Source organism: Asterias rubens, chromosome 13 (genome assembly GCF_902459465.1).
Source record: "Asterias rubens chromosome 13, eAstRub1.3, whole genome shotgun sequence".
Taxonomy (NCBI): domain Eukaryota; kingdom Metazoa; phylum Echinodermata; class Asteroidea; order Forcipulatida; family Asteriidae; genus Asterias; species Asterias rubens.
Genome location: NC_047074.1, coordinates 10216777 through 10233693, shown reverse-complemented (window position 1 = coordinate 10233693; position 16917 = coordinate 10216777). Strand labels below are relative to the sequence as shown.

The 16917-nt window shown below is 37.3% G+C and overlaps 1 protein-coding gene across 1 annotated transcript in view; it reads right to left on the bottom strand.

The window, feature by feature from the left end:
- Nucleotides 1-16917, bottom strand: part of LOC117298838 — a 137745-nt gene that overhangs the window by 94483 nt on the left and 26345 nt on the right. Inside the window, exons 20-34 of the mRNA XM_033782183.1 lie at nt 16583-16735; nt 15267-15409; nt 13889-13959; nt 13456-13619; nt 12405-12571; nt 11013-11193; nt 9999-10151; nt 8328-8585; nt 6775-6943; nt 5979-6157; nt 5205-5343; nt 4320-4529; nt 2812-2878; nt 1607-1770; nt 612-739 (exon numbers count right to left, since the gene is read on the bottom strand). Coding sequence (XP_033638074.1) covers nt 612-739; nt 1607-1770; nt 2812-2878; nt 4320-4529; nt 5205-5343; nt 5979-6157; nt 6775-6943; nt 8328-8585; nt 9999-10151; nt 11013-11193; nt 12405-12571; nt 13456-13619; nt 13889-13959; nt 15267-15409; nt 16583-16735 — 2346 coding nt within the window. The remainder of the gene's footprint in view (nt 1-611; nt 740-1606; nt 1771-2811; nt 2879-4319; nt 4530-5204; nt 5344-5978; nt 6158-6774; nt 6944-8327; nt 8586-9998; nt 10152-11012; nt 11194-12404; nt 12572-13455; nt 13620-13888; nt 13960-15266; nt 15410-16582; nt 16736-16917) is intronic.

Below are 16917 nucleotides of genomic sequence, written 5' to 3'. Positions count from 1 at the left end.
AAGTAATTTCTCACTATTCGATACGATCAGCTGAGGTCTCGAATTCAAGCATCTGAAAGCATACAAGTTGAGCGAAAGCGGTGTTTTTCTTTCAATATTCCTTCACAACTTCGACGACTATTTGAGTTCAAATTTCAACAGATCTCAAATTTTATGCATATGTTGAGATACACCAAGTGAGAAGACAATTACCAATAGTGTCCAGTATCTTTAAAGACAATGGACACTATTGGTAAATGTCAAAGACCAGTCTTCTCACTTGGTGTATCTAAACATATGCATAAAATAACAAACCTGTGAAAATTTGAGCTCAATTGGTCGTCGAAGTTGCGAGATATGAATGAAATAAAAAACACCCTTGTCCCACGAAGTTGTGTGCTTTCAGATGCTTGATTTCGAGACCACAAATTCTAAACTTGAGGTCTCGAAATCAAATTCGTGGAAAATTACTTCTTTCTTGAAAACTACGTCACTTCAGAGGGACCCGTTTCTCACAATATTTTACACTATCAACCTCTCCCCATTACTCGTTACCAAGTGAGGTTTTATGCTGATAATTATTTTGAGTAATTACCAATAGTGTCCACTGCCTTTAAAACAATGATACCTACTTTATCAATGCCAAGTTCCTCCAGGACATACTCAATCGCTGCATCTAGCCCTGCCCGGAGAAGCTCCTCGCCTGTCTCTTGGATCAACATCTTCAGCCTGCCACGACTGAAATACTCCTTGACGTCAACTAAAAGACGATTGAATAGATGTTAAACTTGCATCGGGAATACAGAATATTCATTTTGGTGTACGTACACCGATGTGTGTTTTTAGCACTGTATGTTCAGTACTTTCCCGAGTTCTGTGAAAATCCCCCACAGGCATATTACTCAGGTGAGACAAAAGAGGATTACGAATAATTTGCAGTTTTGGCCTAATTGTGATGTTATTTTTTGGAAAAAAAGTTGTTAATCCCAAAGTATTGCGAAATGGGCATTCTCCACTGGGGAAAGTTGCTCAGGGCTTGTTCAAACTGCACCTTCAACACGTGTGATTTATAGTAAAGCATTGAATGTTGAAATGGATTGATTTTTGTATCAAATGAAGCGTATGGGGAAAACAATGGGGTAAGAAAGTCAATTCGGTGGGTTACACTCACGAGAGAGGAAGATGGTCATTTTAGTGAGGAACGCGAGCTGTTTTAAAGGGACATGTTGCCTTGGCTGGGGTGAGTTGTTTTATGAAAAACGGCTGAAACCGTTTGCTATAAAATGCATGGTTAAAATGTTTTGAAAGTAGAATAATATAACAATCAACACTTTTCCCCCTCTAAATTGAATGGTTTTCATTTTACTTTGCGAACTAACTCGTCCAATCAGGGTTTACACCACTACGCCAAACTTCCTAGAGTGTTTTGCCCAGAGCTGCTTAAGCAGACAATGATGCTTAACAATATTATGCAAAAACAAGCAGGATACCAGTCGCATATTGTACACATGGCATGGTATTTTAGCAGGTAACCTTATTCCACTTAGCATAATTGTTGTGCTCAGCTACTTGTTGTTTTGTGTTGAGCAACCTTATGTAAATGGGCACTGGATTTAAAATGACCTACTTTCTGGCCAAGTGAATGTTCCATCAGGATTGCAGGTGGGAAGTGGTACAGCGGAATCTTGAAGTACATGAAGGAATTCCAGGCACTCTGCGTCCCCACTCTTAGGGCAGAAACCCACACTCATGCTGGCAAGAAGTTGAGTTCTTGTCTTTTCAATGCCGAACCTACAAATTGATTAACATTGAAAATTACTTGTACTGTAACTGAGCCTTAAAGGACCACGTTGCCTTGGATCGGACGAGTTGGTTTATAAAAAGCATTTGTAACCGTTTGTTATAAAATGCATATGGTTGGAAAGATGTTTTAAAAGTAGAATACAACGATCCACACAGATTTTCCTCAAAAATGCGTGGTTTTCCTTTTACTTTGCGAACTAACACGGTCGGCCATTTTTATGGGAGTCAAAAATTTGACTCCCATAAATGGCCGACCGTGGTAGTCGACGAGGCAAAAGGAAAACCCTGCAATTTCGAGGCGTGTTTGCGTGGATTATTGTATTCTATTTTTACAACATCTTTCTACCCATATGCACTTTATTAAAAAAGGTTACAAGCGCTTTTCAATGACCAACTCGACAGATCCAATAAATTGTTCTCCATCAGTTAAAGATTGATTAATCCTTTAGATCACTCTTATTTCCAAGCTACCATTACTCAAATGAGATGTTACAATCACTATACCACTTTATCCAATGAATATACAGCTTCTCAACTTGAATGCTTAAAGTAAGTTTAAAAAACTTAATGTTTAATGCTTAAAAAGTAACTTAAAAAACATGCTTAAACTTAATACAAGCTGCACATCTTTGGTAATTGACACAGACCAGTATTTTCACTTGGTTTATCCCAACATATGCATAACAAAAACAAATGTATGAAAATGTGAACTCAAAAAGTCATCAAACTTGCAAGAGAAGAATGAAAGACAAAAAACCCTGAATGCACAATGTGTGTGTGCTTTCAGATACCACCAAAGGATTTAGGCCATAAGTCTTTAATCAGATTTAAATAGTTGAGTGAGAAATTACCTGTTTCTCAAAAACCATTACCTCAGAGAGAGAGCCGTTTCTGACAATGTGTTATTACTACCAACAGCTCTCCATTGCTCTTTACCAAGTAATAGGTAATAATTATTTTGAGTAATTACCAATATGTTTCAGTGCCTTTAATCAATGATTATTATTTTATTTACAGAAGCGATCTTACCTAAGATGTAGTGTCATGTCATCAACAAACGGTACATCAAAGGGCACTGGTACCTCCCACTGTTTACCTGAATTAATATGCAAATAAAACCATTAGATAATGCGCAGATTGTGTAAAGATGGGATTTAATAGTCTCCGGAGTTGCAGTCACAATTTCTGAAAATCACACAATTCACTTTTTACAGCGAGCTCATTTTCTACGACCTCTCGTCTCATCAGAGAGCAACTTTCTAATAGTACATATCATGTATTATTTGGCGCTTAATACGGTTGTTTCTAAACGCACACTCAGTATTTTCCTGTGAGATGTTTGAATTTGAGACCTTCTTCATGTACATAGCACCATGTTATGGTTGACAAGGTGGTGTGTTGAGTATCAAGTCTTTCTAAAAAAGTGTGGAATATACAGTATTCAGTACATTTATTTCAATGCTGTCATACAAAACAATAATACAATAACGTACATTTATGTCAAAATTAAAACAAGCAATATAGTATGAGGTATGATTAGGTACACAATACTTAAAAAAAAAATAAACAAGTAGTAATTTAAAGACAACATTTAGGTGTAAGGTTAAGCAAAATGCTTTTGTTTCTTACCTATTGACAGACAAACATGATACTAAGGAACACAAACAAAGACAAAGACAAGGGACAACATGGTCAGACGATAGGTGTAGGCCTACAAACAACACAAAGGCGAGTCATCATTAAATGGACTCGTACTATTAAAGTCATGAATTATAGGGTTATAAGGAATATGCATTTGAGTAGCAGTTTTTGTAGTTTGTTCGAAAATACAGCTTGAGTTATTGCCGATTAAATTGTACATAAATTTGCCTAATATCAATGATAAAAATCAGAGAACAAAATAATGCAACAGTATGAAAAGAAAAAAAAAAAAACAACAACAAAAGAACGTCATCTCGCTTTCGTGAAGTAAGACGCCGATTACTACTAGTGTACCAAAGTATTCCCTATTTGAGAGACAAAACAGACACACAGGTATACACAAGCTGACAGCTGAGACCAAACAAAGCAAACGATTAAAAAGAACAACATTAGAGTTTGATGGCATTACAGATAAGTATCTAGCAAGTAGTGTTTAAGTTTTCGTGAAAATGTACTGATTGTAGAAGGTTGCTTAAAATGTATGGGAAGACTATTCCAATATTCTACCAATATTCTACTATTCCAATATTCTACTATTCCAATATTCTACATTGATGTCGTCAAGCTGCCATCTTAGAGGTAATCCGACTGCATTTGTTTTGTTCATCAAAGTTGCAACTGTCTTGGTGCTTTTCAATGAGGAAATTTGTTTTCGATTAAAAAAAGAGAATCCATAAAAAAAGACAAGGAAAATTTGTAAGGATGTCAATTCTATACAAACAAACCGACTACACAACAATGGAATCGCATTGATTTGTGTATGCGCACAGCGTTAACGAACATCATCCTTTTTTATCTCTAGGCGCCCTACTTCAGTGACGTCACTCCTCACTTACCCCACTCTGCCGTCAGGATTTGGACAGTGTAGTTCCACGAGTTGACTCCAATGATGAACTGAAACTCACAGGGATCAAATCTCATGAATGCCTTGAAAGCCAGAGACACCATGAAGAGTTTAATGTTCATACAGCATTCTACACCCAGGCAGCTCTCGTCAATCTTACAATAGACATTCTTAGGTAGGGATAACTGAAGTAGAGGACAACCTATTTGGCGGATTGAAAACAAAAAGTAGTCTTTTAATACTAACAAACTTTGTGTTTGTTATTATTCACGTTAACCATTCATAGATAACTCGGGTGGGATTCGAGCCCACGACCTTAGCTACTGGGCAATCTCAGTTGACTAGTTGGTAAGACACTACTCTAGATTTGCAAAGGTCGTGGGTTCGAGTATATATGATATGACTGTGATTTTTGTTTACAGAGCTTGGAAAAGTATTGAATACATACAGTGCAACACTCATCGGTGTATATGGGTAAAAACAGAATCAAAGTTCTTCCCCCCGATGTAAACTTCCATCTTCAAAAAACCTTCATATTATGATCTTGATCAGCTTTTTATCATAAACTTGACCATTCTCCACCGTTCAAATTATTTTGAAGTCAATTAAATTTGAAAAAAAAGTTTAAACAACAGCTAGTTGTCCTGATTGTGATAATACGATCTAGTGCATTTAAAAAAACTTTTTTTAAGAGAAAAGTTTGAACGTTTAAAACTGAATTGAAACGGAGACCCACTACTGGGGTATCATTTCGGCGATATCTCAAAAACGCTTTACTTTTTGAAATTAAACTTTGCTATTTACATTTACATAACATTAAAACAATCGAGCAGTTCCAAAATCCAAAGGTAGACGTTAAAAGAGAATGAACATTTACGATCTTCGGGTTCTTTGTATCGCTGGAGGAGCATCTTTCTGTCTCCTTGTGAGCTCAGACCTCTCTGTTGAAGCTCAATCCTTAAAGCATCGTTTGTCATAGACTCTGGAAGAACACACGGCTTGTCGCTCACAAGTTTCTAGTAATAATATAAAAAGTTTTATCATAGAAACTATTACAAACAATTCATATTTTGTTTTTGATAATGGCGACAGTCATGCTGCCTTGGTGGAATTACACTGACTTGACATTGTAGAGTCTTACATTAAAAAAAAAACAAAGGAATTTTTGTTTAGTAAGGAAGCATTTTCCCTTATGCTGACAATGGTGGGAGTCCATGCGGCTGTGTAGGGTATCATACTTTGACGACTATAGGAGTAGTTACGTTCCGGTAACAGAAATGTATTTTTTTTCTCCAGTTATTATTGTTTGTAACGCACACTCGTCTAAGTCCCCTCCCGAGCTTATTATGCCCAATGTGCTCCATACCAGTCTTGGTCCATGGCGTAAGTATCTCGTACTCGTAGCAGAACGTAACATAATGTAACGTAACGTAAAATGCAAAATATAACGTAATGTAACGTAACGTAAAACAAATTGTAACATATCAACATTTCAAACGTTACGTAACGTAACATAACGTATCATAACGTAGCGTAACGTTTCGTAATGATCGAGGGGTAATAATGCTGGCAGCGCTTTGAGACGCCCTTCATGTGTGTATAAGCGCTATATAAAACTAGTAATACTATTATTGTTATTATTTAAACTTACGACTATCGTCTTGACAACTTTAAGCAGTTCGTCTGATGTATCCTCCAGTTTGAGCTTGCGGGCAAACGCTAGAATGGAGCTTATCTTCAGATTCCGAAGAGTGAAGTTCTTGAAGGGTGATCCAGAGCCCATTTCGGGTTCTGGAAGGCCGAGGGACTCCTTGGTGTCATTTCGACTACCTGACAGTGGTGAACAATCAAATACATTTCAATGTGAACTACTCACACGTCATTTCCAACGAACACAATAGGACGAGCAGAAGAAGAGCAGAGAATACTGTTGGAAACGTCGAGAGCACACCAGCTCTTTTCAGAGCCACCACTCACAGAAAAGAGATTTACACAAAGCTGTACCCTTAAGCCGGCCTCAGGTCGACCTACGATTTTCTAACGCCCGCAACAAACAATCGGCAACGTGCACAAAAGCTGAGAAATTGTGCGCCTGCGATTGGTTCCCGACCGTCGGGATCACGTCCTACAAATTGAAATCGTTCTACTCTTGCAACTGTTAATTTTATCAGATTGTCTTAAAATCATCACAGTTACGCTCGGGTCGTAAATAATCGCCGACTGAAAAGTTCCCGATCTTAGCTCAGGCGCAGTGTGATCCTGAAAAGTTAGTCGCCGACTGTTTTTTGTTGACGCAACACGCAAGGTCGACTTGAAGCCAACTGTAAGTTAACTTATTATTCATGTATAGTTTCTTTATATTAATCCACACCATGCAAAGCTCCAAACAATACTTGTTCATTAGTAAGATCCCAAAAGAACAAGGATAATGGGTTTTTATATCTTACTCGGTGTATTTGCCTGTTTCAGAGCTGATTGCCGCGGGGGAGGTTGCTTAGCTCGGTCGGGCCTCTTTGTTGAGGTGGGTGGAGGTGTTTTTCGCTTCGGAGTCGTGTCTTTCTTTTTACCCTTCTTATTCTTGCGTCCCAGTAAAGATCCTTCTTTCACAGTTCTGCCCTATATTTCGTAGTGATTGAAGGAATACAAAGTTATTTTATAACACTTGTTACCTTGGTTATTTTTTTTTATTGCCTATAGGGTTCTGCTCTTGAGACCAATATATGCTCATTCATTACCATCCCTCTAAAGTTCATTTTCACTTGTTCTTCCTTATGGGGGATCGTTCCCACACGCTGGATCTTACCTCTGGAACGAACTCCCTCAAAACTCCCTATTATTTCCAATGATACACAAGTTCAAAGTTGCCCAGAAACTAAACTCACCTTTTCAATATGGTTTTTTTTTCTATGCATAGTTTGGTTGCTTTCCATTGTCAATTAATGTAAATTTTATTGTTTTTTTGCTTTCATTTCACTGGATACGTACATAAAAAATTATTGTTTTGTTTACATTGTCCCTGCGCCTCAAAAATATCTCTAAGATTGATATTGGGTGATACAATATTACTTTTATTTTCGAATGTGTGGTTGGTGTCAAAAAATAATTTTATTTTCAACTGTGTGGTTGGTGTCAAAAATTTTTTTTATTTTCGAATGTGTGGTTGGTGTTAAAAATATTTTTATTTTCGAATGTGTGGTTGGTGTAAAAAAATATTTCTAATTTCGAATGTGTGGTTGGTGCCTTTTTTTTTTTCAAGATTTTCAAATGTGTTGGTTGATGTCAAACAATATTTAGATTTTCGAAGGTGTGGTTGGTGTTAAAAATATTTTTAGTTTTGAATGTGTGGTTGGTGTCAAAAGGGGGTATCTTTTTTTTAATGATTTTTGAATGTGTGGTTGGTGTAACATGTGTGGTAGGTTTCAAAAATTAATTTATTTTCGAATGTGTGGTTGCTGGTTGGTGTAAAAATATTGTCATTTTCGAATGTGTGGTTGGTGTCAACAATTTTTCGAATGTGCATCTTTGATATAAAAACAATGGAAAAAGGCACAACTCTCATACGCCAATGGTAGCCTTTCATCAAAAGGTGGGGACTAATGCAAGTGGCCTTCTGCGTTGACTTGTTGGTGAAAACAAACTTGTTTTTTTGTGACGTCATCAACAGTAAAAGGGTATTATTATTTGAATGTCCTGTCAGGGTGTTTGAGCGCGAGACCAGGCTTTCTGCTTGTTCTCATCCTTATACTGTGGCTGTGCCGAGAGTAGAACGAAGAGCTACTCCAGTAGATTTTTCCGTCGTACTGGATCTCTTTGGAACTCCTTGCCTGGTGCATGTTTCCCTTCATCCTATGATCTTCCATCTTTTAAGAGGAATGTCAATTCCTACCTTCAGCTCCATTGAGTTTCTGCATGTCTATGTTTTCTTCCTTGTAGCCCTTTAACTAGAGTGGCTTTTAGCCTTGTTTTGGGTGACTTGCATAACAAAAATGTGAATCTTTACCTTCCAAACTAGTTTGTAATCGTCACAGACTTGTATCCATGTCGGTATCTCCAGTGGTCGTTTAGCCAGGTAGTTACTGGGATCGACGTATCCTTCTTTTGCAGCCAAGTCTGCAGCGGTCGGGTCGTCGTTAAGAGCACTGTCTAGAATCGAAGCTAGACGGTTTGGTTTGTTTTTCTTCATTGATAGATGGATGTAGTTAGGTGGTGCACAAGCTGTGGCACTCCCTACTCTGCCAATCTCAGTACCGGCAATTACCTGTTTTAGGGAAAGCACCAAAGTATTAACGATTCAAGTTATAGGAACATTTCAAAAATTAAGTAAGTACCACACATGCAACCAAAGGAAGTGGTGCAGCTGCGCAACATTAAGGTGCCATAACTTTGCGATATGGTGCAAGTTACAAACTATTTTTGTGAAATCGGCTGCTCGGTTATTTCCACTTGTTTCTCTAAAAACAATTGACGACTAATTAAGCTGAAATTTCTAGAGCTAAATTATATTACATAGATCCTCATTCACAGCGAGTAGGGATTCATGTCTTCGCAATTTTTTTTGTATCTACGTCAAAACCCTTTAAAGACACTTCCGTCGATTTCAGAAAACTCTTCCTAACTTAAGACTATAATCTTAGGACTTAGGACGAGTGTCAACCCTACACTGTAGCATGCATACCTTAAGAATAATCCTAAGTTAGGACAAGTTACTACTCATCCTAACTCGAGATAAGACGAGTCCTAACTCTTTGTGAAATCGACCCCCGGACAATACTATTGCACTCAAAATAATGTTAGCATACAAACTTACTTGTTAATGAGCAATGGAGAGCTGTTAATAATATTAAAGTCACCTGGAAGTGGTATTTTTTCAAAATAAAGCTTTTGTCACTAATATATGTGTTTTGATGTGTGGAATGTGAATAAACAGTTAACTAAGGTTTAAAAAAATCAGTTGTTATGTTATTTACAAATTTAAGAGTAGACCCCGACCCGAGAGGGCGCTGTTCGTGACGTCAATCGAGGCAGACTTTGCCTGTAATGCGTAGAGTAAACACAAATGCAAAGTACATGTACGGACCAAGTCGTGAGTTTTTTTTTTTTTCCGGCAATGCCGACCAGGTGTATTGCTGCTAAATGCAGAAAAACACTTTTTGAAAAGCACCAACTCACGACTTGGACGTACATGTACTTTGCAAGTGTGTTTACTATACGCATTGCAGGCAAAGTCTGCCTCGATTGACCTCACAAAAGGGGTAGGCGGAGTCAGCCCCAAACAACTTTATATATTTTTAAAACATATAAATCAAACAATTACTAAAAAAACATATACTCTTATGTTTGAAAGAAAAAAAAAAATATTTCCAGGTGACTTTAAACATTGTGAGAAACGGCTCTCTCTGAAGTAATGTAGTTCTTGAGAAAGAAGTAACTTGTCACTATTTGAACTTTAAAAAAGAGATTTCAGATGAGGTCTCAAATTGAATACATCTGAAAGCACACAACTTTTTTCTTCCATTATTCTCTCGCAACTTGAGTTCAAGTTTCCATAGGTTTGTTGTTTTATGCATTTGTTGAGATACACAAGTGAGAACACTGGTCTTTGAAGCAAACGGATACTAAAAAAAAGCTAGCTCTTGAAGTAAATAAAAATATAAACAAACTCGGTACTTACATTCATATATCGGGTTGCTGATATTGTACGATTTGGTGTAATGTTATCAATGAATATCTTAATATTGCGGAATGAACCTCCCTTCGCTTCAAGTATGACTTGGTTTGGCTGACTGGAGCTCCTGTAGATCAAACCGGAAAAGGGCGCCACCAACTACAAACCACATCAAACAGAGACGAAGATATTTAAAAGCATTTAACAGATTTTGGAAATTTGAATAGTATAATATGTATATTTATTCATTGTTAATGGTTTACTCGTAGAAAACAAATGCCCATGGCGACCAAGGGTCGATTTACAAGAAAGTATACACAGAGTACACAATTTAAAAGTAAGAACAAATTACACAATTTCAAAATAGACATGAACTTCGGTTTAGGAGATAATAGTGAAACATTAGCCCGAATAAAAATATTGTTGGCGCAAAAAAGAAAAAAAAGAAAAAAAGAGAAAACAAGCTAAACAAGTGCATAAGATTTCACATCTTAAATTCACGTATAGTTCGAAAGACATTCATTCAGTGAAGTGGAAATACTCAAATGGAGAGAGACACAGAAAAAGAAGGGTAAAAGATGAATAGAGAGGCAAAGGGGGTTGGAGGCAAAGGGGGTTGGAGGGAAGGGGCTTGGTTGACCACAAATAGATTGAAACACAAAGGAATATAGGCCTATCAAGGGGGAAAAAGTAATAATTTGGAGAAAGAACAATTTTTCCCCGATTTAGTTTCCTGAGAATTAGATTTTTAGGTCCAGAAATCAACCATCTGAAAGCACACAACTTCGTGTGATAAGGTTGTTTTTTCTTTCATTATTATCTCGCAACTTCGACGACCAATTGAGTTCCAACTTTCAAAGGATTGTTATTTTGTGCATGTTTTGAGATAAATCAAGTGAGAAGACTGTTCTTTGACAATTACCAAAGGTGTCCAGTGTCTTTAAGTGAATGAGGCAGGCTAAACAAGGGGGGAGAATAGTGTTTACTATTGTTGTATGTGAAATCTTCTGAATTACCCACCTTTGCTCCTTGAGGCATCTCCAGATCGACACCCTGGTCCTCGTAGTGTCCGGCTGAGTCAGTTGGATAGAACCCACCCGAGGCGCACTCTCCGGTCCCCGGTGAACGGTACTTCCTCGGAAACTGCTTGTGAGCTTTCGGACCGAACAGCTTCATAACAAGAGTTAAGGACTTCTGGTATCTGAAGAAATACAACATTTTGGTGAAAGGCTGGATGTTAAACTAATCTACGAGATGATTTCAATGTTTAAGTGTACCGACCAAATCAAAAGGAAGAGTCAATAATGAAAACAGGAAAAAGAATTAACTGTTGCAAACTCCTTACCAACCACATTTGGTTTCGATGTTTCGATGTTTCGATGTTTCGATCCCTCGAAGAGTCTTTCTCTTTAGTCTTCGAGAAAGACTCTGTCATCAAAGGTCGAAATCAGGACATTAACTAATTTTTAAATAATGAAAAGAGTCCAAAACTATGTAACAAAGTTTTACTTTTATGACTGTTGTAAAACAATTAAAGTGAAACTGTTTTTAGACTGAGCTAGTGAATCGGCTGGGATATAACTGTTTAAATTTGGCTCTCCAAAGCCCCGTTCATACTCCCTGCGAAAGAGATTTCGAAGCGAATTTTGATCTCACATGGCTGGCAGCGTATGTCGCAGGAGTTGAGCACATTTCAACTGATGCTAATTATTAGTTGTGATTTGTTGACGTCAATATTTGTATCGCATTCGCAGGGGGAATGAACTGGGCTGTATACGCTTCTTTTAATATTTGTGACCGGCTCTGCAAACAAATGGTATTAAGGGACGCTATGCTAACTACATTCAAAGAGGCGTTCAATGTGGAATTGCTGAAAACAAATTCATCAACATGATTTTTTCTTTCATGGTTTATTGGATTCTATTCTATAAAAAGAACCTCCATATTTTATTTAAAGAAATATTCTTTACTTTTTTGGGGGTTTTAAAAACAAAGGTTTTTGTATCAATTTTAGTGAATTTCCTTAAAATTTTGCTATGTTTAAGGGGCTGTATCTATGAAAGGCACTTTCATTGAGTTGTAAAATATGCAAATATCAATGTCCAGAAGGCAAAATGCCACAGGGTTCAAACCTACACCAAAATAAAGCTTATAGTAAAACAAATTCAGCTGTGTATGTAACTCAATTTATTTATTATGTCCCTTAATACTCATTTTTGTAGAGCCGGTCATCATTTATGCATTGGGGTATGTCGCAATTCTAACCTAAAAACGAGGCCATTAGTGCAGCAACTGCAAGTAGTGGTGGACGTGCGCTGTAGCTTCATTTAATCACATCATGCATGAATTTTAAGAGAGGCGTATTGTCGAGTTTTTTCTTTTTACAAAGAAATTGATACCACACAAACTTACGAAACTTTCAGCGTCTGATAAGCCTCTTTGACTGCCTTGATGGTGTCAAAGACGAGGTCGTAGATCTCAAAGAATGGAGCCAGGAGTTCTTTGATTGGTTCAATTGGTCCCATCAGATCCATCAAGATTGACTCGATCTCTGACTGGACTTGAGTCCTCAGGGTGCACTGAGAACATGAAATCAATTCAATTTAAAAATATAAAAACAACTAAGTTCTAATAACTACAGACATTTGCTCCCACCCAAAATAAAGAATAATCTCAAAAATGCTGACAAACTTTGCTCAATTAAGTGTACAACCAACAGGTTTAAAAGCAGCCCGATTCCCTCTCCACTCACACTTCTCAACAGTTCATTTTTTTACTAAGTGTTTCTTTAATGGAGCTGGAATTCAAGCACAAATGTCCGTGTTCAGATAATTTGTTAGGTTGTTACACAAGGGTTGCCAAATCTCCCACTTTGGCATGTGAGACACAGCCACAATGACCCAGTACCCACGCCTCTGGACGAAAGACCACAAGAGGGTGTGCCCAATGTGTTTTTTTATGTGCGAAAAGTCTTCATTATTTTACGTTTAATAAAACATCCCAAATATGGGAGACTACGTATACAGTAATCATTGATTTAAATACAAATGTTTTATTTCATTTATTTGTTATTTTACTTTTTTCCCCAAATTAATCTCGTCTGGTTGGCGTTTCTGCTTTCATTTGACAAAAATAGGGGCCTCAGCTTTTGTACGGTGGTTCTTTTATAATTATAATCGTTTGTGTATTGCTTTTACTTGCCATCTTTTGGTTTAATTCTCACTACAATTTTAGATTTATGTATTATGTGTAGTATAATATAAACTTTACCCTTTTTGCGAGCAAGGTCTGGGAGAGCACATCTTTTTTGATTTTTTTTTTTTTTTTTTACATTTGTCTTTCACTTGACGGCCTCTGCTTGTTTTTTATAATTATTGTGTTGTCCGAAGAATAACAAAATAAAAATTTAAAATAAAATACATATAATACATCACAATATTTGGCACTTTGCAATATATCTTACCGAGTCAAGGGCGCCACCAGTCAACTTCTTGATGGGATCATCTGCACTCTGAACCTCATCAACCCACACTTTAAGATCTCTTTTGATGTTTCCAAGATGCATGGCCAATTCTTCGATCATGTCGCCAATGACTTTGGGTAGATCAAACCAGTATGGTCTTTGACCTATTTAATGAAAATGTCACACCAAAAAACAAGTCAAATTCAAAAGGAAACACAAGAGTTCACAAACGTTTCTGATACTCTCATCTTCCACTGGGCCCAATTCGTCGCCGAAGTTGCGAGAGTTCAAATTTTGGCAGGTTTGTTATTTTGCTCTGATGTTGAGATACACCAAGTAAGAAGACTGGCCGTTGTCAATTACCAAAGGTGTCCATTGTCTTTAAGCAGCTCTATGAAATTGGGCACTGATCGTTAATCTTTCCCGTACGTACCTTCCTTAAAGAAGTTTGCTTCCTCCACTTGCTTCTTAGCTTCGAATATTGCATCAACGGCTGTTTTTATGCTGTTGAAAAGAAGACAAAACGTTATTAATAAAGCAACATATTGGCCAAACAACTTGCCCTTTTCCAGTTTAGAATATATTTATCTATATTACTGACGATCGGAAACAGAGATTAGACAAGTCAGTTGAGAAATGACATAATTGTTTTTCTTCTCACATGACTGTAACGGGGGCAATAAGCTGAAAGCTACACATAAACATATTTTAGTTAAACTTTTGCGGTATACCTGCTGCTAATACAAATGCCCCAGAATGGGAGGTCTCAGGGACAAGATCTACCTGACTGTTACCTATGAATTTATTCACAGGACTCAGAGGGATGAAATACACATCGGTGTCAGGGTACAACACATTGTAAAGCTTTATAGGGTTTGGGTACTTTTTGTAATCCACAGATTTATTTTATACATCTTTATGCACAGTGAGTTGGGATCCATGTCTTAGACAAAAACGTGATTTACGATTAGAGGTACCAAAACCCTTTACACTGGACACTATTGGTAATGTCAAAGACCAGTCTTCTCACATGGTGTACCTCAAAATATGCATAAACAACAAACCTGTGAAAATTTGAGCCCAATTATTGGTCGTCGAAAAATGCCCTTTTTGCACAAGTTTTGTGCTTTCAGATGCGTGATTTCGAGACATCCGAATCTCAGAGGTCTCGAAATCAAATTCAAATATTTAAGTGAGAAATTGCTTCTTTCCTTACTTCAGAGGAAGCTGTTTCTCACAATGTTTGTTACTATTAACAGCTCTCCATTTCTCGTTACAAAGTAAGGTAATGTTTTAAAGGGAAGGTTAAACGTTTGGTAATTACTCAAAGCAAATATTAACTTAAAAACTGACTTGGTAACGAGCATTGGAGAGCTGTTGGTAGTATACACAACATTGTGGAAAACGACTCCCTCTGAAGTAACGTAGTTTTTGAGAAAGAGGTAATTTCTCACTAAAATAATAAAAGACTTCTAGCTAGAAGTCTTTTATTCCTATCTGAAGCACACAAAGTCGTCCAACAAGGTTGTTTTTTCTGTCATCGTTTTCTCGCAACTTCGATGACCGATTGAGCTAAAATTTTCACAGGCTTGTTATTTTATGCTTATGATGGGATACACCAAGTGAGAACACTGGTCTTTGACAATTACCAAGCGTGTACAACGCCTTTAAAACTTACAGGGCACAGTGAATCAGTAATTTCTACCTCAGTAAGATGTGGCTGGTATTATTGTTTGCTTTATTTGAGTATTATTCTAACTTATTTTTCTACTACAGGGGAAACTTGACTTCTGTTGACTTTCAAGACTCACTTGATAACTCCCTTGAGTATGTCTCCAATGGCCTTGAGTGGTGATTTGAGTAAATCTCCGATGACGTCAGATATACTCTCTATAGCCATCTGTATTTGTTCGGCTGCCCAGGGTAAGGTCACGGTGATAGCCTCATTTACAGCCTAATGAACAAAAATTAAAAAACACAAAATCAGAAACTAACATTTTTATTTTTTTATTTAGGAACATTACAGACCCGGTGTTGCTGGCAGTGTGAGCACCTAATGTAATCCACCATATACATAAATTGACAAACCTGTAGAAGTTTGAGATCAATCGGCCACCTGAGTCACGAGAATAATAATGAAAACCGATTGTTTTTGCATGACGCCAATTAAACAAGAATGAATTAAAGTGTCACTTGATAACTCCAAAAGGGAAATTAATTTTGTTTAATTTCTCACGAAATGTTACGTTTCAGAAAGATAATTTTTAAGGAATGTTTTCTACTTTCATCATTATAAGACCTTATACAAGTTTTGTTCTTGTAATGTTCATTCAAAATAATGTTTCCGACTTAAAATTTACAATTCGTTTAGTTAATATATTGATGTCTTTTTTGTGCAGTTACGTTGGTAAAGGACGACGTCATTTATAGTCATATCATACTGTGATTGTTGACTACCTTCCGTAAAAAATAACTTCTACGGCACACACTCTTGGTGGCGCACTGTGTAACGCCCGCACGTACTGGGTGCATCATAAACTCCTATAGTAACTAATGCTAAATGCTTATTATTAAAAAATATTCAACAATATTCAAAGTCTCTCAGCCTTGGAAACCAATCAGATATATTTCAAACACTAAAACTTTAGATTTCTTTTCAATTTTCGGCAGGTCTGCTGTTTGTAATTTTTGCTAAATTACCCCAGAAAAAAAAAAAAAAAAAGTGTTATTTCCAAAACCGCCTGGCTGCAAGTTTCCACGACGCTTTCCTCCAACTCCAAAGTCAAACCGAACTGAATTTAAAGCCTAAATTTATAAGTTCTCCTCAAAAGTTGAAGCACAGATCCCCCAGGTTCCGAAACATTGTTGTAATCCACCAATATAATAATTACATGACCCCCAAAACGTTCTTGTTCAACATATTTTGAGGGCCTTCAAATTATGATAATCTACTGGCACATCAATGTTCGCTGATTTATGGTGGTACACCCTATAGGGAACAGCTCTCCAAAACGTTCTTATCCAACATATTTTGAGGGCCTAAAAATTATGACTTGGCTCATGAATTTTGCCGCTATTTAGTGCGGTGCACCTCTTAGGACACGGCTCTTCAACAGGCTTAACTTACCTGGTAGAACTCCATGACGTCCGTCTTTATATCACTGAATAATTGAGCTGCCTTGTTGACTACCATGATCACGCCACGGATTGAGGGCGGGAGTTGATCCGGATCAAACTGCGAGAGTCTAGCAACGGCATTGGCCGCTACCGATCGCATACCCTGGAAATTACAAAAATAAATTGAATGGGAGACTTTTGGGACGATTGGTGGCAGCAGACTTACCAGGTAAACATACATTGTTCTCGGTAATGTGCGCATGCTCAGAACTACGAAAACAATGGAAATTTACCTGGTAAGTCTGCTGCCTCCTAGCGTTCCAAAGTCTCCCATTGAAATAAATT